The sequence below is a fragment of the Lynx rufus genome, unplaced genomic scaffold (assembly GCF_022079265.1).
Source record: "Lynx rufus isolate CCGP_SWC_20201006 ecotype Redwood Valley unplaced genomic scaffold, mLynRuf1.p SCAF_8, whole genome shotgun sequence".
Lineage (NCBI taxonomy): Eukaryota > Metazoa > Chordata > Mammalia > Carnivora > Felidae > Lynx > Lynx rufus.
This window is the reverse complement of record NW_025814896.1, coordinates 104,649,394-104,672,914: the sequence shown is the minus strand read 5'-3', so window position 1 is coordinate 104,672,914 and position 23,521 is coordinate 104,649,394. Positions and strand designations below refer to the sequence as shown.

Here is a 23,521-nt window from a genome sequence, read left to right as displayed (position 1 = left end):
AGGAAATGAATAAAGCTTTAATTATATCTTTAGAAAAGAGAGTTTATTTTATTTCTTTTTTAATGCTTATTTATTTATTTTTGAGAGAGATAGAGAGCGAGCGGGGGTCGGGGGGGGGCAGAGAGAGAGGGAGACAGAATCCCAAGCAGATTGTGCACTGTCAGCACAAAGCCTGATTCGGGGTTCGATCCCCTGAACCATGAGATCGTGACCTGAGCTGAAATCTAGTCAGATGCTTAACTGACTGAGCCACGCAAGTGCCCTGAAAAGAGAGTTTAGCACTGTCTCTTTGTCATCCTTAGGGCCCCACTGTTGCATTGTTCCTGTCCGCGATGAAAACGGACCCTTGTACCCAGGAGTGACGGCCGTTGATATGATGTACGAAGAAGGTGAGTCCCCAGGTGACCCCTCTCCTACCCTCATCTGCATCTTTTGCTGTTCCCTGCCTCCCTCCCCCAACCTGAGGGAGAATCTAAAATAATTCACCAAAGCAGTGAAGGCAGAGAAGACTCTGATTTTGAAGCCCGATGAGAGTCTTTTATGTGAGAACTGTTGGGGAATGTTGAGGATTGCCATTTAGGAACATGCACTGGCCTCATTTTCTCCCAGCCTCTCGCATTTTCTAGTCGTGAGGCAGCTTCGCCCTGGGTAATTTTGCCTCCTCTCCTCTTCTTGGATGTGTGGGCTCTCAGAGGGTGGGTTGAGGTGCTCTCTCTCCTGCCCCTGAGCCACAGCCTGGTGTTGGTGCCCAGGAGGCCCCTGATGAATCCTAAGGACTGACCCGGTTTGCTGGGGCTGTTGTACCGCAGGCTGAGTGGCTTAAACAACAGCACTGTATTGTCTCATGGCTCTGGAGGCTCTAAGTCCAAGGCCAAGGTGCTGGCAGGGTTGGTTCCTTCTGAGGGCTGTGAGGGGGAATCTGTGCCAGGCCTCTCTCCTTGGCTTGTCCATGGCTGTCTCCATGCTTACATGGCGTTCTCCCTTCTCGTGCGTGTGTCTGTGTTCAGATGTCCCCTTTTAGTAAGGACACCAGTCCGTTGGATTAGGGCAACCCTAATGATCTTTTCTTAACTTCGTTACCTCTGTAAAGACCCTATCTGCAAATAAGGTCACATTCCTAAGTACTGGGGGTTAGAACTCGAACGTGTGGATTTTGGAGGGCGGGGGGCACAATTCAATTTATAACACTTGGTGAGAGCAGGCCATACCCGTGGGCTCCCCTGGTGTCCACAGCCAAGGCCAAACCAAACCAAAGAAACAGGTGGGGAGAAGGAAAAAGGAAAGAAGAAAAAGAAAAGAGGGAGAAGAAGCCGATCCTTTGGTCGAGGGGATAGTCTCGCCTTGGCCTGTCAGTGTTTACTGACTGCCGCCATGGCTGCTGGAATGGGCGGCGGGTGGGGTTGTGAGTGCTCTAATTGTATCTCTCAGGGGTGACTGAGGCCCTTGCTGGCCTTGCCCCTTGAAAGCACCTCTTGAGCAGACGACCCAGCTCTTGTGAAGTGGTGCCAGACATTGAAAACACGGGCAACTTCAGAAAGTCTGCTTTGGTTTCCTTGTAAGCTCCTACCTGCAACCGTGTCCTTGTCAAGGGGTGATGTTCTAAATAAAGACATTTACAAAGTAAAGACTTTTTTTCCCCTTCAGATTAAATCTTTCTAAGTGCAAAATGAACAAAAAGTAGACCTCAGACTCTGATAGGTATCATTAGGAAAAGGGCCCAAGGGTTTTCAGGAACCTTCTGGGGAGTTGGGTCACCCCAGCCACCCACTGCTGTTCTTGTGGCCATTTTCTCTTGTCTTTTTAGACACTTGGCTTCACACATGTACCCCTTGTGCTGGGAAGGAAGCGCTGGGAAAGAGGAAAAATTTGACTTCTCTATCACTGGAGGAGTAAGCGGCTTTCCTGCCTTCTCTGAGTTCAGGCTGATATTCCTTCTGTTGCCTAGAGCTCTTCCTTTCCAAGTCACAGCACCGAGATCCTCCACCTGAGCCCAGGAGCACAGAAGGCACAGCTCCTCAAGAAAACAGAGAGCATCCCCACCCCCACCCCAAATAGGGAAGCATCAGCCATTCTGGGAGTGAAAAAAAGGGTTTTGAGTTTTAGTGGAGACAGGCCTGGGAAGGAGCAGGGGTAGTGGTTCAGATGCTAGCACGGATTTGCCCCCTGCAGCTCTCTTCTGCTCTCTCTAGGCCTGCGTGGTGTGGATAATGGGATTTTAATATTTCACGAGGTTCGGATTCCAAGGGAGAACCTTCTGGATAAGTGAGTAGTTTTCTCTTTAACTCAGGTTGACTGTGTGTATGATCTCGTTGCTCTCGCAAACTAGGCCTGGTGTCTCTGTCTCGTGGGCTGCACATCTAGGCCGTCTTTGAACCACTCCCAGAAGTCTCTTGACTACCCACTGGAAAATGTGGGTACAAAAATAGAAATAAATGAATATTACCCAGAATGCTGTTACCCAGACTTAATGATTGTTGCACACACTCTAATGTGTAACTCTAGACTTTTTTTCCATGCTAATGTACCAACAGAGAGAGGTATGTTTAATTTTTACTGCATGAGATCCACTTATAAATTCTATGTTTTATAATTCTTAATTCCTGTTTAACATTATGTCAAATGTTTGTATGCAACAGTAATTACATATACGCATTACCATTTTCAATATTGCCATGATAGACTATTGAATAAGTGATCTATGATTTATGTAATCCATCCCTTATTGTTGGGCATTTAGGTTGTTTCCTTGAAAAAAATTTTTTTTCTATTATACACCAGGTAGTGTTTGTCTTCTTTGCGGGTGGCAGGAGATAAGGTACCGCCTTTCAGCTTAATAGGCTGTTGTAGCCCGTACTACTTGGATGGATAATGTCAGAGATGCTCAGTGTCACTATTTCCCAGCATCCCACTGGTGTCAGGGGTGGGTTAAATGATGAGGTGAAGGCTTCTTCTTCGGGCTCACTTTGGGGGTGGAGCTCTAGGGGTTCACATTACGCTTTGCCAAGGCCAAGAAACACGAATTACCTTTATTTTTCTCAACAGCATTTCATGTATCCAATGAAAATCCTGACCTCCAGTGCTATTGAAATCTGTGAAAAAGCAATCAATCAAGCTGTGCATAATCAGCTGTCTCCCTGCTTTATGATAGATTTTTCTTTAACACTTCACTCCTTTTCATTGCCTGCAAGCCCTTGCCAGCAGATGCCAGAAGTTTAAGAAAAATGTGTGGGAAACAAACTGTAAAAGGGGCAAATTCTGTTGACTACCCACCTCCCCCCGCCGTGAAGTGGTAGGAAATAAAACAGAAACAACAAAAGCATCTTCGCAGTGATCCTGATGTGTGCTGAAATCCTTAGGCCCCCTCAGGAGCTATCTGTGCCCGTGACAGCAGCTCTGAGGACTGCCAGCCTTCCCCAGAGGCGCCTGCCCATTTCCTGGCCACTTATCAGCCGCACTCCGCTCTGGGAGATGGGGAAGAGGGAAGGAAAGCCACATGTGGAGCTCCCCATGTCTCACCCACTCTAATGAGCTCTCAGTGGCCTGGCCAGTCTGCCAGAAGCTGGACCTATTGGTTTAGCATTCATCCAATGCCCTCGAGATTAGAAAGTTAGATTCAACCAGAAAGAAAAGTGATAGTGAACTACATGATCTGTAGAAGGTTTGAGAATAACATAGAATTTTTTTTGATAAGCAAGATTTTATTTTATATTTACAGTTTATTTATTTTCAGAGAGAGGGAGAGAGAGAGGGAGATCACGCAAGAGAGAGCACACACGCAAGCGGGGGAGAGGCAGAGAGAGAGAATCCCAAGCAGGGTCCAGGCTGTCAACGTGGAACTCGACTCAGGGATTGATGACTCTTGATTTTGACTCAGATTGTGATCCCACGAACCGTGAGATCATGACCTGAGCCTAAATCAGGAGTAGGACACTTAACCGATGGAGCCACCCATGTGCCCCAAGCAAGATTTGATTTTAAAGCCATTCCATTGGTATTTAAGCTGCCCCCAATATACCAGAGAATAGCAGTCGCAACACAGGTATTTTGAAGGAGGAGCCCCATTTTTGGGGTGTTGATAAAAAGTATTCCAATAAATAGATGTTTAGATTCATTGGAATCCCTATCAAAATCCCAGTTACCTTTTATTTTTTTCAGAAATTGAGAAACTGATCCTAAAATTTATATGGCAACACAAGAGATTCAGAATAGCCAAAACAATCTTGCTAAAGAAGAACAAAGTAGGAGACTCCCACTTCTGATCTGAAAATTTATTACAAATCTATAGTAATTGAGACAGTGTGATTATTATAGTGGATCCCCCTGAAAGCAGGTGGGAGGCAAAAAAGAAAAAGAAAAACCACTGTATTGGCATAAGGATAGATATGCAGACAGTGAAGTAGAATGGAGAGTCAAGGAATAAATTCTTACATTTATGGGAAATAAATATTCAACAAGGGTGACAAGACACTTTAACGAGGAAAGAATAGTCTTTTCAAGAAATAGTGTGGGGACAACTGGGTATTCACATGCAAAAGCCTGAATTTGGACTCTTATCTCATCCCATATATAAAAATTAACTCAAAATGGATCACAGATAGAGGCGCCTGGGTGGCTCAGTCGGTTGAGTGTCCTGGGCATCCAGCTCTTGAGTTAAGCTCGGGTCATGATCCCAGGACTGTGGGATTGACCCTGCAAGCGGGCTTTGCACTGAGGGTGGAGCCTGCTGGAGATTCTCTCTCTCTCTCTCTCTCTCTCTCTCTCTCGCTCCTCCTCTGCCCCTCTCCCTGACTTAAGCTCTCTCACTCTCTCTCTCTCTCTCTCAAAAAAAAAAAAAATCATAGATATAAATGTAAGGGCCAAAACTGTAAAGCTCTTAGAAGAAAACATAGGTGTGAATCTTTGTGACCTTAATTTAAGCACCAAAGCACAAACAATCAAACAAAAACAGAGATAAGTTAGACTTCAATGAAATGAAAAAACTTTTGCAACTCAAAGGACACTATGAAGAAAGTGAAAAGACGATGCACAGAATGGAAGAAAATATTTGGAAATCACATATGTTGTAATATATATGATACATGTATACCATGTAGGTCATTTGCAAATCATACATATGTAGTATCCAGAATACAAAAGGAACTATTACAGTTCAACAATAAAAAGAAAAATGACCCACTTGAAAAATGAGCAAAGATCTGAATAGACATTTCTCCCAAGAAGATATGCAAATGGCTACTGAGCACATGAAAAGATGCTCAGCCTCATTGTCATTAGGGAAATGCCAATCAAAACCGCAATGAGACACCATTTTGCACCTGCTCAGATGGCTATAATAAAAGAGGCAGGCCATAATAAGGGTTGGCGAGGATGTGGGAAAATTGAAACCCTCCTACGCTGCTGGTGGGAATGTAAATGGTGTTGCTGATTTGGAAAAGAGTTTGGCACTTCTTCAAAAGTTTACAATTTTCGTAGGAGCCAGCGGCAGCTCTGTTCCTGGGTAGGTGTGGAAACGTTGTTCACAAGAGAATTGAAAACATGTCCGCTCAAAAACTTGTACACAAGTGTGCATAGCGTAAATATTCACAGTATCCGTAGAAGGGGAAACGACCCAAGTGCCGATCAACGGATGAATGGATAAGCAAAATACGGTGACTCCATACAATGGAGTATCATTGGCCCACGAAAAGGGAGGAAGTATATGATACATGCTAAACCACGCGTGAACCTTGAACACAGTGAGCTGAGTGAATGGAGGCAGACACAAAAGCCACACGTGGTATGATTCCGCTGATGTGAAATGTCCAGAGTAGACACATCCATAGAGATAGAAAGCAGCTTCATGGTTTCCAGGGCCTGGGGGTATGATGGGGAGTGACCACTAATAGTATGAGGTTCCTTTTGGGGTGGTGAAATGTTTTGGAATTGGATAGTGATAATGGTTGTACAAGTTTGTGAAGGTGCTAAAAACCATTGCATTGCACGCTTTAGAAGGGATTTTATGGTATTTGAATTGTATATCAACCACAAAAAAGCGGATCGATGTGTGGTCTTCACACTCGGGCTCCGCCGTTGGCTCATTGAGGGTGGTCTTCATCCTTCTTTTTGCCGGGAGCCGCTACTGAGTCACAGGCTGGTGGTGGCAGGGAACCTGCTTTTACTTTTCATGGGTCAAGCCTTTGTCAGAGTCTCCTGAGGACATCTTGCCTCACCCTTGACTCTGCTATCTTGCGAGGGCGGTTCCTGGATCCGGAGACCTGTGGGACATCCCTCTGTGTGCATATGGTATCCTTTCTAGTGGAGCCAAGTTCTTCTTTTGTGTTAACCCTGCCCCTCTTTTCCACCTGCTTCTGCCCTACCCTAGGTTTGGCTCTGTGGCTCCAGATGGGCGGTCCCGTTCCCCTATTAAGAACAAGAGTGCAAGATTCAACGGGATGCTGGCAACGCTGACCCCTTCAAGGTTAGCTGTGACCTTCCAAGCTATGGGTGCCACGAAGGTAGTCGACTCTGATTTGAATTTACATCACTGTTTATTCTCTGCTTATTCCAGGGATGGGTAACAGTTTCAGGAGCTGAGTTTCCTGAGCCACAGTTGGTATAATGTGGCTAAGGTTAATGGTTAGATACTGAGAAGCGCCAGTTGGCCATACCCAGAGAGCATTTCTGCACCCTTCTTATCATGGGATCCTATCCATCGGCATCTTAGATGTGCTGCTGATTATGGTGGGTGGAACATAGGCACTGTGGCAAAAGGGCCACAAACTTTGACCCTGGGGGAACGCGTCATTCAGAACAAACGCATCTGCTGGAGAAGCAGCTAAAAGCTGACACGTGAGGGAAGGCTGGCATATCTCAGCTGAGTTTACTGGGGAGCTTTGATGGTCGTGTGGCTTTTTGGGGTGTGACATTCAGTGTCACAGGTTGGAGTCCATGAAGCCAGACCCCCGGAAGGCATCTCTACCTCGCCTCCTCCCATACCTTCCCCAATACCAACTAGTTTGGAAAGAGCAGCCCAGAGAGGAAAGTTCTGGAAGGCTCCTGCTCCTCCTCCTTCTCCTCCTCCTCCTCCTCCTCCTCCTCCTCCTCCTCAAAGCTCAGCATTATCTGTTCTCTGGGCCCTTTTCATCTCTTTGCATGAGGGAAAAGCCTGCTTTAAGCTCCACTGAGCTTGGTGAAGCTGGAAGAAAAATTAAGAAACCCATGAATATACATTGTGGCTTGAATCCAATTTTTCCATCAAGAAGGAATAAATTTCATTCACCTGACATCAGCACAAAGTCTTCTGAGTAGCAGGAAAATCCTTCTTTACTCATTTCCACTGTGTTGGTCCAGCTTCCCAGGAAGCCTGCCTGACAGGAGCTTCCCTGTGTTTTGTGTTTCCTGTCAGCTGGTACGACTGTGATGCCGTGAACACCCACACTCCGTACCGAGCCAGTGACCTCAAGTCTGCCCATGGGCACTGCTTCCCGCCCTTGTTTTTCGGCAGCCCTTAAAGGGTGTTCAGTTCTGAAGCCCCTCGTCAGGAGTGGCTCAGCTGGTTGGTCCCCTTAGCTGAATCATCTGACAAATGAATGAGCTTGTGATGAACTGGGCGCAGAGGTGAGGCCAAGGCTCTATCTAGCACAGCATCAGAGTGCTGAGGAGGACTTCTTCTTCAAGTCTGTCATCGAAACCATTGCAGCCATTTCGAGACTCCAGAAAGAGGCAAAAGGAGAGAAGCCAGTGAGCTGAGAATTACGTTGTAGATGGGACAAAATCGGATTCAGGATCAGCTGGTGCCTCGATGGCAGTATCTGCGTAATATCCCCTGTGACGGCAGGAGCCTTGGGGTCCCTTCGCGGAGAGTGTGCTCGGTGAACACGAAGGCCCCTGCTGGCTCCCGGCTAGAAGGCGGTGCAGAAAGCCTATGCTTTATGTTTCCGAGTGGGCGATGCTGTGTGAAGGACACCCAGGCTGCCCGCAGCCCCATTAGCTCATTCAGCCTAGTGCTGGAGTCCCGAGGGGCAGGATCAGGACAGCAGAGATGGGGAAGTGGCAGACCTTCTGGAAGAGACTTGATTTTAAGTATCACCAGATCTGGAGCAAAGAAGATGGGAGAGAGGAGACAGAGTGGATGATTCTTTTCTTTTATGTTTATTTGTTTTTGAGAGAGAGAGAGAAAGGGAGAGACAGCATGAGCAGGGGACGGGCAGGGAGAGGGAGAGAGAGCATCCCAAGCAGGCTCCACTGTCAGCGGGGAGCCCGATGCAGGGCTGGAACTCATGACTCGTGAGATCATGACCTGAGCCCAAATCAAGAGTCGGTCGCTTAACCGGCTGAGCCTCCCCGGCGCCCCCAGAGTGGCTGATTTTTTAAAAGGTGTGCATTCTCCATTCTACTGAATGCTGGCACCGTAGAGGCATTATCTCGATCATGGGCTCTGAAGTCAGAAAACCGAGGGCTCCAGTCTCAGCCTGGACATGACCAGCAGTGGGGTCGTGGGCAAATCAAGAGCCCTCCTTAAGCCTTAGTTTCTTTGCCTGTGAAACGGGCCTTGTGATAACGGTGAGGCATGAGTGAGGGGGGTGTGTAGAGCACTGGCACAGAGCAGATGTTCAATAGCTCTGAGCCATTACTGACGTGATGCCTGTTGCCAGTGCCGCTGTTGCTGGGAAGACAGCAGCTGGCTGTAAGAAAGGAATAAATGGGCTTTTCCAGGAAAACAGATGCCTGGAATCCTGGCCTGCAGGTAACGAGGCAAGTCTGAGACGTTTTGCAGAAGTGCGTAGTTTCCTTTGGATTCCTCTGTATCTGAAGCAAAATGCAGTGGCCGTGAGTCAGCACCTGCCCTGCCCAGGAGGCAGGTCGACTCTGTGACAGGGAGACCCGCTCGCGCAGCCTGCGACTCTGCACGGTTCGGGTGCCCCTGCTGCGCTCGGCCCTGATGGACAGCGACCCTGGCCACTGTGATCTCATCGCGCGCGTCTCGGGCGAGGATGATCTCACCCGTCCTCTTGGCAACTCCTCCTCTCCTAGGGCTCAAACGCATGACAGATGTTTTCTCGGCTGAAACCTAAGACGGCCCTGCTTGTTCTGCTCTCGCTGATGAGTGGAAAAATGGATCCTTTTCTCCTCCGTGCATTCCTCATGTATTAGAAAACTGTCACCGCGGCTCCCCATGGTGACATTTTGCTCAAGGCTGAGCATGCCCCGTCCTTTTAAACTTTGCCCAGATGTCTTATTCTTCATGGTTCTCTCTCATTTCCATCAGCATTTTCAGATTTTTCTCTTAAAGGCTTGCCTTAATAGCCTTCCTCCAATTTGTGTCCAGAGTGCTGTGCCAGATTAAGTGATTAACAGGAACAAAAGGAAAAGGAAACCAAGACGTTTGGCAGGGGTGGGAGGTGGGGGCTTGGGAGGGCTCTGTAGCTGAAGTGGGGAGGCTGGGAGGCCTTTCCAGAAGGAGGAGGGAAGTGGGGGAAAGTCACCGTGAGTTTGGAGGCAGAAGTAGAGGGAGTGTGAAATGTGAAGGAGGTCTAGCCCATCGTTTTGGGTTAATTTTGTGTGGAAGTAGATATTTCAGCATAAGACAAGCCGGTCCCCGCTCGCCTAAGGGTCTTCCCTAGTCTTTTTCTTTTTTTTGACGTTCATTTGTTTTTGAGAGAGAGAGAGAGAGAGAGAGAGAGAGAGAGAGAGAGAGAGTGAGTGCATTCGGGGGAGGGGCAGAGAGCGAGGGAGGCACAGAATCCGAAGCAGGCTCCAGGCTCCGAGCTGTCCGCACAGAGCCCAAACTCACGGACAGTGAGATCATGACCCCTGAGCCAAAGTCAGACGCTTAACCGACTGAGCCCCTCCCTAGTCTTTTAAAGTAGGTATTGCACAGAAGCGGGGTCTCTCCCCCAGAGTCCTGAGCCGCTCTGGGAGGGGCTGGGGAGCCTGCATTTGCAGCAACTTCCCAGGTGATGCTGCCTTTACTCGTTGGGCACTCTACTTGGAGAACCCTTGTGCAGAGCGGATGCCTACAGTTGTAACTTTCCAGCCCTGTCCCAGCCACCTTGTCACCCTCCTGGCCTCCCAGGGCCCCTAGGATCATGGCCCAAGTTCTCTTCTGGTCTCTAGTGACTTGCATGACTTCTCACTCCACCCTCCTTCTCACATGCTGTTGTGCTGCCTAGCAAACCCACCCCCACTTTTCACTTGGTGAGTTTTCGTGTACATGTCAGAGCTCAGGCGAGTGTCCCTTCTTCAGAAAGGTCACAGCCTACGGGTGGTCCTTCTGTCATGTGCCCAAGGCACTGCACTCCCCCTTGCAGCATTTATTATGGTTACGACCAGCTAAAGACATGACAGGCCGTTTCTGCGTCCTTGCTAGCCTAAAAGCTCATTGCGGTGCGGGCCCTGCCGGCTTCATTCACGGCTGAGTGTTCAGCTTCCCACATGGTAGGGCACATACTAGGAGCACAGCAGTAGGAGTTGACAGAACGAATGAAGAATGCATCAGAATCCACAACCTGATTTGTGAACTAAGCATTCAACACGTGTTTATTCTCATGCCCCACACCCCAACCCCTCGACTCATTCCAGGGTGGCAGGGAAGAAGGATGTCGCTAACCCCTTCCTTCGGACTCTACACGTAATATGTGCTTTACAGGTGTTAACTTCTTTCTCCTCGCAACAGCTCTGAGAGAGTTCCGTTGGCATATGGGGAAACTGAGGCATGAGGAGGTTAAAGGAATTTGTCCAAGGTGGGCATTGAATATACATAGGCTGATTCTGCTGGTCCTTGGTAAGGGAGACGGAAGGAAGGTCATACCTAGTATGTTGTGTAGATAAGATTGACATGTAGATATTATTGAAAGATATGGTTGACTTCGGTGGGAACAGGGGCGGCCCAAATGCACTACATGAAACCTAAGAAGCTGGAGGTTCTCAGACATGTTCATGAGCTGCCCAATTAGCTGAGTTACAGCTTTGGGCCACAGAAGGCCGTGAGCTGGCCTGTGAGCTGTTGGCTGAGGAAGATCCTCACCACAGCCGCCAACCAGGTCTGCAGCTGCTGGGAGCCGTGCTCCTCCTTCTCGCCTTATCCTGGAGCCAGTGCTGAGGCAGGCAGAGGGAAGATGCCCCATATAAAGTTGTTCGGTTGAGATGTGTGGGAGTGACATGCATGGAAACAGCTGGAATGTTGTGCTTACTCCAGAGGCCATTAACAGCATGGACTCCGGAACCAGCCTCTTGGATTTGCAGCCTGCCTCTGCATGACCTTGGCAAGTCACTGAGCCTCGCCACGCCCCTAAAAAGAAAGACAGCACTGCCTCGCAGAGCTGTTGTAATCCAGGCCTGAGTGGGTCAGCACCTGTAAAGGGCTTCTAGGGTGCAGGCATGCACTAAATCGTCAATACGCGGAGGCTGCTATTATTATTATAAGGGATGTGGGGGCTTATGTGATCAAGGTCAGGAACGTAGATCGTGAAAATGACCTCTGAGGTTGTGGGGATACCAAACTGGGTTTATAACCCATGCTCAGCCCTTTGTGGTACTGGTGCTTGAGCTGACAGTGGAGAATTATGAGGCTGAAGCTGGATGTGGCTGGATGTGGCTGGATGTGGTCATGGGTGTCTGTGGATATGGGATGGAGAGCAGTGAGGTCCGTGCCATCTGACTGTCTTCCTGGGGTGCAGTGAAGGACACATGGTCTTGAGAGAAGAGTGGAGAGAGTGAATGACCGTCTCTGAGTCATAAAAGGTTGCGGTATGTGTGATGGTGGATAGCTTTTCCCACTTCCTGGGGCTGAAGGGAGAGCAAAGGGAAGAAAATGGTTTCATGTGGGACACTCAGAACTTGTGACGGGAACATGATCTTTTCTGATAGTGAGCCTTGTTGGACATGAATAAAGGGCCTGAGGAAGGTGGTAGGGTCCACGTTTTCAAGAGAGTCTCTCTCTCCCCTATTGATGGGAGTGTGGGGATATCCTGGCCTTGAATAACCTTTTCAAGACCTTTGACTGTAAGGTTTCATGGAGAATTAGAACAACAAAGAAGAAGAGGTAGGGGGTAAATGAGTCTTCTGAGTCAAAGTGGGCTCTTTAAACCACAAGGGGCGTGATGGCGCGTTGTGTGAACACAGCTGAGCAGGCTGTGTGTTCCTGCTGTTCTCTGGCCTTAGCTTGGGGCTTCCCCTTCACCCAGGCTTTGACACATCCTCAGAGATGCCTGGGATGTGAGTGTTCTTACCCTGGTGCTGGCTCCTGCATCTGGCTCTGTGTGCTTTAGTCACTGGCTGGGGCTGGGGCTGGGGCTGGGCAGCTCGTGTCAGAGTGTGACAGTTTGCCTGCCCTGACAACCATGAACCAGAGGCTATGACATTTTTCCCCGAGTTGACGCTCCCTCAGTCCCTAAAATTAATAACCTCAATTTCCGTGGCTACCACTATGATACTATCAAGTTTTTGTCTGTTTAATTCTTGCTAGGAGGTCACCCACTGTAGTTTTCTTCTGGAATCATTTTATGTTTACCTCCTTCTTGTCACTCAGTTTGATCTTATTTTTATCATTATTAATAGAACATTTAGTGGGCAGAGACCATGTCTTTTTATTCAGCTTTAGTGTAGGTCCCAGTAGAGCACTAAAAGTCATGCAGTCTTTTTAACCTTCCCTCCTTCCTTCCTTCCTTCCTTCCACTCACCTCTCCATCCATCTATCCATCCATCCTTCCACTCATCAATCAGCCTGTCAATCTTCACACTATAGACCCACCTGTCCATTCATCCATCTGTCTGTCCATCTATCTGTCCATCCAGCTCACCCATTCATCCATCTGTTTATCCACTGATCCACTCACCTATCCATCCATCCATCCATCCATCCACCCATCCATTCATCCATCCATCCATTCATTCACCCATCTATCCACCCATCCCACTTCAAAGACTCTGAACACAAGGGTGATCCATTCATGAATGATTTCATAGTTAACGGGGAGCTATAGAATGTTCTAAAGAAAAGCAGTCACCTTTCTAATGGATACCATATTTTAGAAAAACTCCCTAGGCAAGAGTGTGTCAGGAGGAGTCAGAGGCATACACCATCCTCCAGAGCCTGGCCCTCACCCAACACTAAGGACTAAGAAGCATCTCTGTAGGGTCTTGTACCCACGAGGGCTTGGGGTGGGGACTAAACTGAATGGGATTGGATGGAAATGGAAGTACTCTGACAATGATCGCACTGAGACTTCTGCCCTGTCAAGAGGCATGGAATAATGGAGGGTAGAGTGAGGGGGAGGAGATGGGTTCCCTAGAGTAATGTCTTGAAAATGTGTGACGCTCACAAGTGTGTGTATCATTGAAATTCAGGAGGCAAAGTTGACTGATGTTTATTCCATTGACACTTTTGTGATGTGGCCAGTCATTTGGTATCACAGAGAGTTGGAGCATTGAAAATGGAGCTCATCCTGTGTCCGTTGTATACTTGTCTTTTCAGATGTGTATGCTTTGAGGAAGCAGATTCACGTTGCTCATCTCGTTCTACTCAGGTTGACATTATTCTTTCTCTAGCGTCCTCACACATACATACACAGGTGTAAGGGGCAGAGTAGCAGGACTTGTTCCAGTGCCGGGGAAGACCCATGGGATGGATACAGGGTTTGAGCTGGGTGAGCCTCAGAGGGGCCATCTGTGAAATAGTTTCCAGTTTTCTGGTGTAGACACTTCTTCCCCAGGTTGACCGCCAGAGGGTAGCAAATACCAATAATGACTTGCAGATTATTTTTCTTTTCCATTTCTTTGCTTTTGTATGGAAGAAAAGGCTGGGATTTTGTTGCTCTCATCAGTTTAGCGCCTTGTCAGCTATGAGTGCTGATTATTACAAAGTGGTCAATATAAGGAGAATGGGGGTGCATCAGCTGAGCAACTGTCTGGCTCAAGACCAAGATTGTATGTAGGATGCAGTTATCTGGATGACTCTTCAGGATATAATTTGACTCACAAATGTCTTAAAAAATAAGTTTGCAGCATTTGGGGTGGGCGTGAAAATGGCGAAAAATTTCATTTGTGGTGTTTCCATGGCAGTTTACATTTTGAACAACTGAAATTTAAACATTGATTCTTTAAAAGGCACATCTGCTGCCTTTTCCCCCAAAGAGCAAAGAGCTAAGGATCCAGTACAACTACAGAGAAGTAGCACATGACATGAATTTTTGAAGTGGTTATTTTAAAGAATTACCGTTTCGAATGTACTTCGATTCTGTGAGCACATGTTGGATGAGACGCTGTGGGTAGTGAGCGGAGCTGACCGGGAGCAGGTGTGTGCCCCCCCCGGGAGCTCCTGGTGTAGCCAGGGAACTGAGATACTTCAGCACTGTGAGGGGCTCCCTGTGAGGAGGCCTCCAGGGGTTACACTGGCAGGAGGGGAGAGGGGGTGGCGATGGTATGGAGAATAACCCTTCATAGAAGGAGAGCCCTGAGATTTTTATGGTTGGAAGCGACCTCAGAGATAAGAGTCCAGTGCAGCCATTTCTAAATGAAGTCTCCGGGTCTCTCAGGCACAAAGACCTAGAAGTTGACCTCCAGCCCTTCAGCATTGAGCAAAGTCTCCAGGTCACATCTGCAGGTGGACAGCCCGAGAGCGCAGGTGGTATATGGAGTTTTTCCGTGCCGTAGGAGAGGAAAGCCTTGGGCATCCCTCCCTCTTTGATGTGGCCAAGGAATGTGAGATGTCTGTGACTCTGAGAACATTTCAAGGAACAGAGCTCTCGTGAACTAAGTCATCAGAGGCTGAGAAAACCTTGTAGGAAACCCCAGTCTCCTCAAACCCTGCACTGTGGCCGTGGCGGCGCTGAGAGCGGCAGTGGTGCTGTTGCCAGTGTAGACTGCTTCCAAGCTGCTCTGAGCCCGGGTCCTGCCTCGGGCTTGCCTTCCTCGGCTCTCGCAGCCGGCTCACCTAGGACAGGTAGAAAGAGCACCCAGGCTGCAGCTGTGAGGAGCGTCATCGGCCCTGTTGTCTGTCTCCGGGGAGCATCATTTGCACCACCCGGGAGGTCAAGTGTGGATGATGAACGGCTGGCTTGCTGTCCTTAGGAGCTTGTCTTCTGGAAACTTGATACTCCATGTAGCACAAATGCCTGTGCAGGCCTCCGTACCTTTTCCTTCCTCCACATTTCATTAACTCCATTCTTCCGTCCCTGTGGATGAATCTGTGCATTGGTAGGTTCTCAGAGAAAAAGGCGACAGGAGCTCAAGCCATCACCAAATAATAACTCCACGTACTGAGTGCTTCCCTGAGCATTTTATACGTAGTCACTCCTTTAGTTGTCATGGCAACCCTGTGAGATGGGTGCCGTCACCATCCCTGTCTTCCAGATGAGAAAACGGAGACATGGAAAAATGGTAACAGCTCGCGCTGGGTCCACCGGGCCTCACAAGGCGGCAGCCCGCCGCTGGGGTCCCGCCCTTTGCCCGCACCGGGATGGCTTTTTCAATCCTCAAGCAAGGAGTTCTGTGAGCCCGGCCCGGACCCTGCGCACCGACACTCTGGGACCGCCTTGGCGCACGATCGTATTTGCTTCGGTTAACCAAACCAAAAATTAAAAAAGGAATTCGCCTACATTTAAAAACGTGGCAGTTTCACTCAGACTGGGATCTGGCAGATGCCAAATGGTTAGCGGCTGGGCCAGAATCCCGGCTTCTTTCTCCACTGTGGCCTGGGACCTGATTTGTTTTTTAGCGGCACTGTCTACTTTGCATGATCGCCGTGTGTCACAGTGGTCCTGAGCATCCATCTGTCTGTGTGCTGGGAGCAGGACTGGGGAGGGGAGACAGGCTGACCCAGCCTTTGTATCCAGTGTCCTTCTTTTATGGGCCAAAGGTCCATTCATAGTGAACATTTGTTGAGTATGTACAACTCTGAGCTCAGTTCAGTGGGATGATTTTTATTTTTACTTTATTTAATTTTTTTAAATGTTTATACTTTTGAGAGAGAGAGAGAGAGAGAGAGAGAGAGAGAGAGAGCTTATACTTTTGAGAGAGAGAGAGAGAGAGAGAGAGAGAGAGAGAGAGCACGAGCGGGGGAGGGGCAGGGAGAGAGGGAGACACAGAATCCGAAGCAGGCTCCAGGCTGTGAGCTGTCAGCACAGAGCCTGACGTGGGGCTCGAACCCATGAACCACGAGATCATGACCTGAGCTGAAGTCGGACACTTAACTGACTGAGCCACCCAGGTGCCCCTGTGTAATTATTTTTAATTTTCAAGAGCTCTTTCTCTTAACTATTCCTTTTCTATAGGTATATGTTTTTGTTTTTTAGATGCAGTAGTTCTGTAATCTCTCTATAGAGATCAGTTGGAGATTTTTTTTCAGAGTTCTCTAAATTCTCAGTTTTTTTCCCCTACAGGGTCAGTTGGGATCAAGTAGAGAGAGAGAGGGTTGGGGGGCAGAGAGACTGGAACCCATCAATTACAATCAATGTGAGGTTAGTGCTAAGATGGGGTTATTAGCAGGACCAGGCCAAGGGCCACCAGGCTCAGCGTAAGCCATTCAGAGGAGTGTTCCCCCAAAGACTTTACACTGACTTTTCAAGGATAAGTAGAAACTGCTTGGGAAATAAAGTGGAGGAAGAACATTCCAGGCAGAGGGGAGACCATGCATGAAGGCAAAGGGCGGTAAACCAATGAAGCCCATTGTGGATGAACAGAAGGCTCTGTGTGGCCAGAGTTCGTATGGCCTGCTTGAGAAGGCCCCCTAACCAAGCTGGCGGGTAAGCTGGGGCCATAATGGAAAAGGACTCATGAGCCATGGAGAACCTACGAAGGAAGGGTTGCATGTGGGGTAAGAACGTGACCAGAATTGCATTTTAGATAGACTGTCTTGGCAGATGGGTGGAAGATAGAGAGGGTGAAGGGTCCGGAGTTGGGATTAGGATAGTGGTCCAAGTAAGACATGATACACCGTTGGTATGGAAGGGGTGAGGGAAAGAATAAGGTGTTTTTGGGAAGGACAGAATAGAGAGGATATTGGAGATGATTGGATGTGAGAGACCAAGGATGACAGCAGGTCTGGCTTTGGTGACTGCGTGACTTGAATTCATTCAGGGAGTTAAGAAGGGGTTGCCTCCTCTGCTCCCACTGATAGAAATTTTCCTTTAAATATACACCTGGCTTGACTCTACCCTTTACTTACACTACCACAGGGGTTGTGCGGTGACCTACCTCGCTGGAAAGCTGGAGATCAATACCTTGGGGTTTTTGGAGCCTGCTGTCCCCCTTCCCCCTTCCTCAAGGAGCTGGTGTTGAGGCCTGGCCCCTTCTCATGGGGAGGCCTCCCTGTCTAGCATTGCCGGGACTGCACGGACAAGTGCGTCTGAGGCTGGGCTGCGGTATGAGCGAGTCCGCTTCCTCTAGCCTGGCTTGAATCAATAAGAAAGGCAACATTTTGGCCTGTGTCCACTGTTATTTGGTTTATTTCTCAATTAGCATAAAAGCCAGGTGGGGGTGCCTTGTAAAACGCAATGTAGGGACCATAAAAGGGAGGGATGTTGGTCATATTTAAGCACAGTCCCCTGCTCCTGTGAGGATAGGTGGCCCTACTACATTATTACACGGTTTAGGGTAGGGGGAAATCCTGCCTGCGTTGTAGGGAATCCCTCTGGATCAGACTTGACCACAGTTTGGAGACGTTGTGGCTGGAGCAGGAAGACGTAAACTGAAGAATGGACACTCCCTGCCTGCAAGGTTCGCCCTGCGTGGAGTGCCTGAGGGCTTCTATGGAATCACCTCTATTTGCTGCTCAGAAAACTCAGAAGCAAGTAGGTCTTGCCTGGGGTGCCTGACCTGGGAGGTCAGTCTTTGGGAATGTCAGCTTTCAGAGAGAAGGATCTGTGTCTTCTTGGCCACTGTTGTCCCCTGTGAACTTAGAACAGGGGTTGGCACTAAGTAAGCACATAGTGAATGAATGAATGGATGGATGGATGGATGGATGGATATAGGGATGAAGGGAAGGTTTCTTTGATGGAGAAGAAGTCAGTCCAGATGACAGCTCCATGGAGATCAGTTGCATGTCATTTGGTGGCATTTTAAATGAATTAAGGGCAGTGAACCCTGATCTGAATCTTTAAAAAAATTAAAAGCAGATATTCTCCATTTCTTCTGTGTGTGTACCAGACTTTCATTTTATAACTCTGGAGCTTGCCCACATCAGGGTATATTCAGTCCATGAAGGCGTCTATACAGGCAGAGACTATTTTGGGTTTTTTTATTTCCTGCAGATCTCACTTGCTCCCTGGCTCACCCTTGCAGATTGCTCATGGGTGAGCCTCATGGGTCTGACGACATTGTCAGTGTGACTGGAGTGCTATTCTGGGCAGATGACGCACAGGTCTGGGGATGGTCTCTCATTCTCTAGAGATGGCCGAGTAACAGGATTAAAGCTTCAGAGCACGGCCCCGGTCCCAGCCTGGAGGAGCTGGGTTAAGGGGGATTCTTTCTGGGCGACAGAAATGATCTCATACTCAGCACTACAGATCCGACTGAAGTTCCTGAGACAGGCCACACCTTGGAACATCTGGGCTCTGCCCATGACTTCCCCATCTCCTTTGCCATTCAGCCATTCTGTCCAAGGGTAGCTGTCCTTTCCTCAGGAAACTTCCCCGCCCTTGCAGCTGCCCTTCCTGCGTGGAGCTCTCACGGCACCTCGCGTGTGGGGCCCCAGATGTCAACTGTTGCCTGCTTCTCCATCTGGCAGTTAGACTGGCATCTGCTAGAGGACGGGGGGCCTCACGCAGCAGCAGGTGCCGAGGAGGCCCTCGATAAATATCTGTGAACTGATTCAGCCCCGAGGACTCCCCAGCCCCTTGCCGGCATCTTTGCTCTGAGGAAGTTCAGGAGCAGGGAAAGGGAGCTGCCATGTGCTGACTGCTCACTGACGGGCCAGACGCGCGATGCTGCATGTGCACTTTCTCACCCAGCGCTCATGACAGCTCTACCCTGGTTCCCACTTTACAGATGAGAAGACAGAGGCCCTGTGAACTAAGGTAGCTTGGCAAGGGCACACGGCTCACTTGGGGGCAATGCAGTGTTGTGCCCACCTCGCCCTCGAATGGCTTGAGGGTCCCTCTTGAACAGCTCTTGTCAAAGACCCCCTTTAAAAAAAATCTTTCTCTTGGGGCGCCTGGGTGGCTTGGTTGGTTAAGCGTCCGACTTCGGCTCAGGTCGTGATCTCGCGGTCCGTGAGTTCGAGCCTCGCGTCGAGCTCTGTGCTGACCGCTCAGAGCCTGGAGCCTGTTTCAGATTCTGTGCCTCCCTCTCTCTCTGCCCCTCCCCTGTTCATGCTCTGTCTCTCTCTGTCGCAAAAAGAAATAAACGTTAAAAAGAAAAATTAAAAAAAAAAATCTTTCTCTTTTTACCTGAAGTATAGTTGACATACAATAGTATATTAGCTTCAGGTATACAACACAGTGATTTGACATTTACGTACTTTACTCTGCACTCACGGTAAGTGTGGCTACCGTCTGCCATCCTGCAAAGTTATTACAATATCACTGACTATCTTCCCTATGTTGTACTTTTCATCCCTGAGACTTATTTATAACTGGAATTTTGTAACTTTTAATCCCCCTCACCTGTGTCGTGCCCCCCTGCCCCTCCTCTCCGGCAACCACCAGTTTTTTTTTTTTCTCTGTCCTTAATGAGTCTTTCTGTTTTTTTTTGTTTGTTCATTTGTTTTGTTTTTTTGGATCCCATATGTAAGTGAAATAAGACGCCATTCGTCTTTCTCTGTCCGACTTATTTCACTTAGCATAATACCCCCTAGGTCTATCCGCATCATGAATCGCAAGATTTCGTCCTTTTCATGGCTGAATCCATTGTGGTATTTACGTACCACATCTTCTTTGCCTGGTCATCTATCAGTAGACACTTAGGTTGCTTCCATATCTTGGCTGTTGTAGACAATGCTGTAACAATAGCACATGTCTTTTTGAATTAGTGTTTTTCTTTTTCTTCCGGTAAATACTCAGAAGCGGAATTACCGGGTCGCACATATTTCTGTTTTTAATTTTTTGAAGAACCTCTATACTGTTTTCCATAGTGGCTGCACCAATTTGCATAAGGGTTCCGTTTTCTCCACATTCTCGCAAACACTTATGTTTTTTGTCTTTTTGATAGTAGCCATTTTGACTGGTGTGGGAGGATATCTCATTGTGGTTTTGATTTGTGTTTCCCTGATGATGAGCGATGTTGAGCATCTTTCCATGTTTTTGTTGGCCATCTGCATGTCTTCTTTGGAGAAACGTCTGTTCAGGTCTTCTGCCCATTTTTAAATCAGATTGTTTGTTTTCTTTGGTGTTGAGTTGTATGAATTCTTTATACACTTTGGATATTAACCCCTTATCAGAAATACTGTTTGCAAATGGTCTCTCCCATTCAGTGGGTTGGCTTTTTGTTTTGTTGATGGTTTCCTTTGTTGTGCAAGAGCTTTTTAGTTTGATGTAGTCCCAGTTTTTTATTTTTGTTTTTGTTGCCCTTGTCTGGGGAGACAGATCCAAAAAAATATTGCTAAGACCAATGTCCAACAGTTTAGTGCCTATGTTTCCCTTTGGGAAATTTATAGTTTAGGTCTCACATTTAGGACCCTATCCATTTTGAGTTTATTTTTGTGTATGGTATAAGAAAGGGGTCTAGTTTCATTCTTTTACATGTAGCTGTCCAGTTTTCTCAACACCACTTATAAAAGATAGTCTTTTTTCCACTGTATATTCTTTTTTTTTTAAGTTTATTTATTTTGAGAGAGAGAGAGCACAAGCAGGGGAGGGGCAGAGAGAGGGAGAGAGAGGATCCCAAGCAGGCTTTGCATTGCCTGACATGGGGCTCGAACTCACGAACTGTGAGATCATGACCTGAGTCGAAACCAAGAGTTGGACACTTAACCAACTGAGCCACCCAGGTGCCCCTTCTCATTGTAAATTCTTGCCTCTTTGTTGTCTATCAATTGACCATATAAGTGTGGATTTATTTCTCGGTTCTCTATTCTGTTCTATTGATTTATGTGTCTAGTTTATTTTTGTGCCAGTACCATGCTGTTTTGATTAATATAGCTTTGTAGTATTGTTTGAAATCTGGGCTTGTGATTTCTCCAGCTTTGTTCTTCTTTTTTTTGAGATTTCCCTGGCTGTTTGGGGTCTTTCGTGGTTGCATACAAATTTTAAGATATTGGTTCTAGTTCTATGAAAATACTGTTGCTATTTTGATAGGGATTGAATTGAATCTGTAGATTGCTTTGGGTAGTATGGATATTTTCACAATATTAATTCTTTCATTCTATGGGTATGTTCCATTTATTTGTGTCCTCTTCAGTTTGTTTCTTCAGTGTCTTATAGTTTACAGAGTACATGTCTCTCACGTCCTTAAATTTATTTTTTAAATTAAATTATTCCTAGATATTTTATTTTTTTGTTGCAATTGTAAATAGGATTATTTTCTTAATTTCTCTTTCTGCTAGTTTGTCATTCGTGTAGAGAAACAATATACAGAAGTTTCTGTATATTAATTTTGTAGCCTTTAACTTAGCTGAATTCATGTATTAGTTCTGAGAGTTTTTTGGTGGAATCTTTAAGGTTTTCTAGATGTGGTATCATGTCATCTGCAAATAGGGACAGTTTTACTTCTTCCTTACTAATTTGGATGCCTTTTAATTTCTTTTTCTTGTCTTATGGCTGGGTCTAGGACTTCAAGTGCGACATTGAATAAAAGTAATGAGAGTGGACAACCTTGTCTTGTTTCTGGTCTTAGAAAAAAAAAGCTTTTGGCTTTTTACCTCTGAGTATTATGTTACTGTGGATTTGTCATATATGGCCTTTAGTATGTTGAAGTGTGTTTCTTCTATACCCACTTTTTTTTTTAAGATTTTTATTTTTTTAAGTAACTTCTACACCCAATGTGGGGCTTGAATCCATGACCCTGAGATTAAAAGTCACACGCTCCACTGAGTCAGCCAGGCGCCCCTATGCCCACTTTGTTGGGAGTTTTTATCATGAATGGATGTTCAATCTTGTCAAAAGTTTTTTTTTTTTTCCCTGTGTCTATTGAGATGATATGATTTTTATCCTTCATTTTGTTATCGTGGTATATCACATTGACTTAATTGCAGATATTGAATCATCGTGTCTCCTGAATAAATCCCACTTGATTTGTGGCTCTCAAATGTATTGTTGAATTAAGTTTGCTAATATTTTGTTGATGACTTTTGCATCTATGCTCATCAGGGATATTAGGCTATAATTTCCTTTTACTTTTTTTTTTTTTTTGTAGTGCCTCTGTCTGATTTTGGTATCAGGGTAATGCTGGTTTTGTAGAATGAATTTGGAAGCATTCATTCCTCTTCAATCCATTAAATCTTCTTAAAATATTTGGTAAAATTTACTTGTGAAGCCATCTGGTCCCAGACTTTTGTTTGTTGGGAGTGTTGTGATTACTGATTCAATTTCATTACCAGTAATTGATCTATTTAGATTTTCTATTTTTTCCTTATTCTGCCTTAGAAGATACATGTTTTTAGGAATTTATCCATTTCTTCTAGGCTGTCCAGTTTGTTAGTGTAAACTTTTTTGTAGCTGTCTCTTACTCTTTTGTATTTCTGCAGTGTGAGTGGTAACTTCTTTTTTTTTTTTTTCCTGATTTTATTTATTTGCATCCTCTCTCTTTTCTTATTGATGAGTCTGGCTAATGGTTTATCAATTTTGTTTATCTTTTCAAAGAACCAGCTCTTAGTTTCATTAATCTTTTCTACTGATTTTTTTCAGTCACTATTTCATTTATTTTCATTCTAATCTTTATTATTTCCTTCCTTTTACTAACTGTGATCTTTGTTCTTCTTTTTCTTTTACATCCTTTAGGTGTAAGGTTAGATTGTGTATTTGATCTTTGTTTCTTGAGATGGGCCTGTATTGCTATAAATTTTCCTCTTAGAGCTGCTTTTGTTACATCCCAAAGATTTTGAACCACTGTGTTTTCATTTGTCTCAAAGTTGTTTTTTTTTTTAATTTCCTCTCTGATTTCTTCATTGACCCATTAGTTGTTTAGTAGCATGTTGTTTAGTCTGCATATGTTTGTGTCTTTTCCAGTTTATTTCTTGTAATTGCTTTCTAGTTCTTTACTGTTGTGGTCAGAAAAGATGCTTGATATGATTTGTCGTCTTAAATTTATTGAGACTTGTTTTGTGGCCCAACATGTGATCTGTCCTGGAGAATGTTACATGTGCATTTTATTTTTTTATTTTTTTTTAAAAATTTTTTTTTTTCAACGTTTATTTATTTTTGGGACAGAGAGAGACAGAGCATGAACGGGGGAGGGGCAGAGAGAGAGGGAGACACAGAATCGGAAACAGGCTCCAGGCTCTGAGCCATCAGCCCAGAGCCCGACGCGGGGCTCGAACTCACGGACCGCGAGATCGTGACCTGGCTGAAGTCGGACGCTCAACCGACTGCGCCACCCAGGCGCCCCTACATGTGCATTTTAAAAGAATGTGTATTCTGCTATTTTTGCTTGGAATGTTTCGTATATATCT

The 23,521-nt window shown here is 46.5% G+C and overlaps 1 protein-coding gene across 1 annotated transcript in view; it reads left to right on the top strand.

Annotated features, from left to right (window-relative positions):
* Positions 1–23,521, top strand: part of LOC124503727 (acyl-coenzyme A oxidase-like protein) — a 194,342-nt gene that overhangs the window by 44,496 nt on the left and 126,325 nt on the right. Inside the window, exons 7-9 of the mRNA XM_047068960.1 lie at positions 303–389; positions 2,190–2,262; positions 6,362–6,457. Coding sequence (XP_046924916.1) covers positions 303–389; positions 2,190–2,262; positions 6,362–6,457 — 256 coding nt within the window. The remainder of the gene's footprint in view (positions 1–302; positions 390–2,189; positions 2,263–6,361; positions 6,458–23,521) is intronic.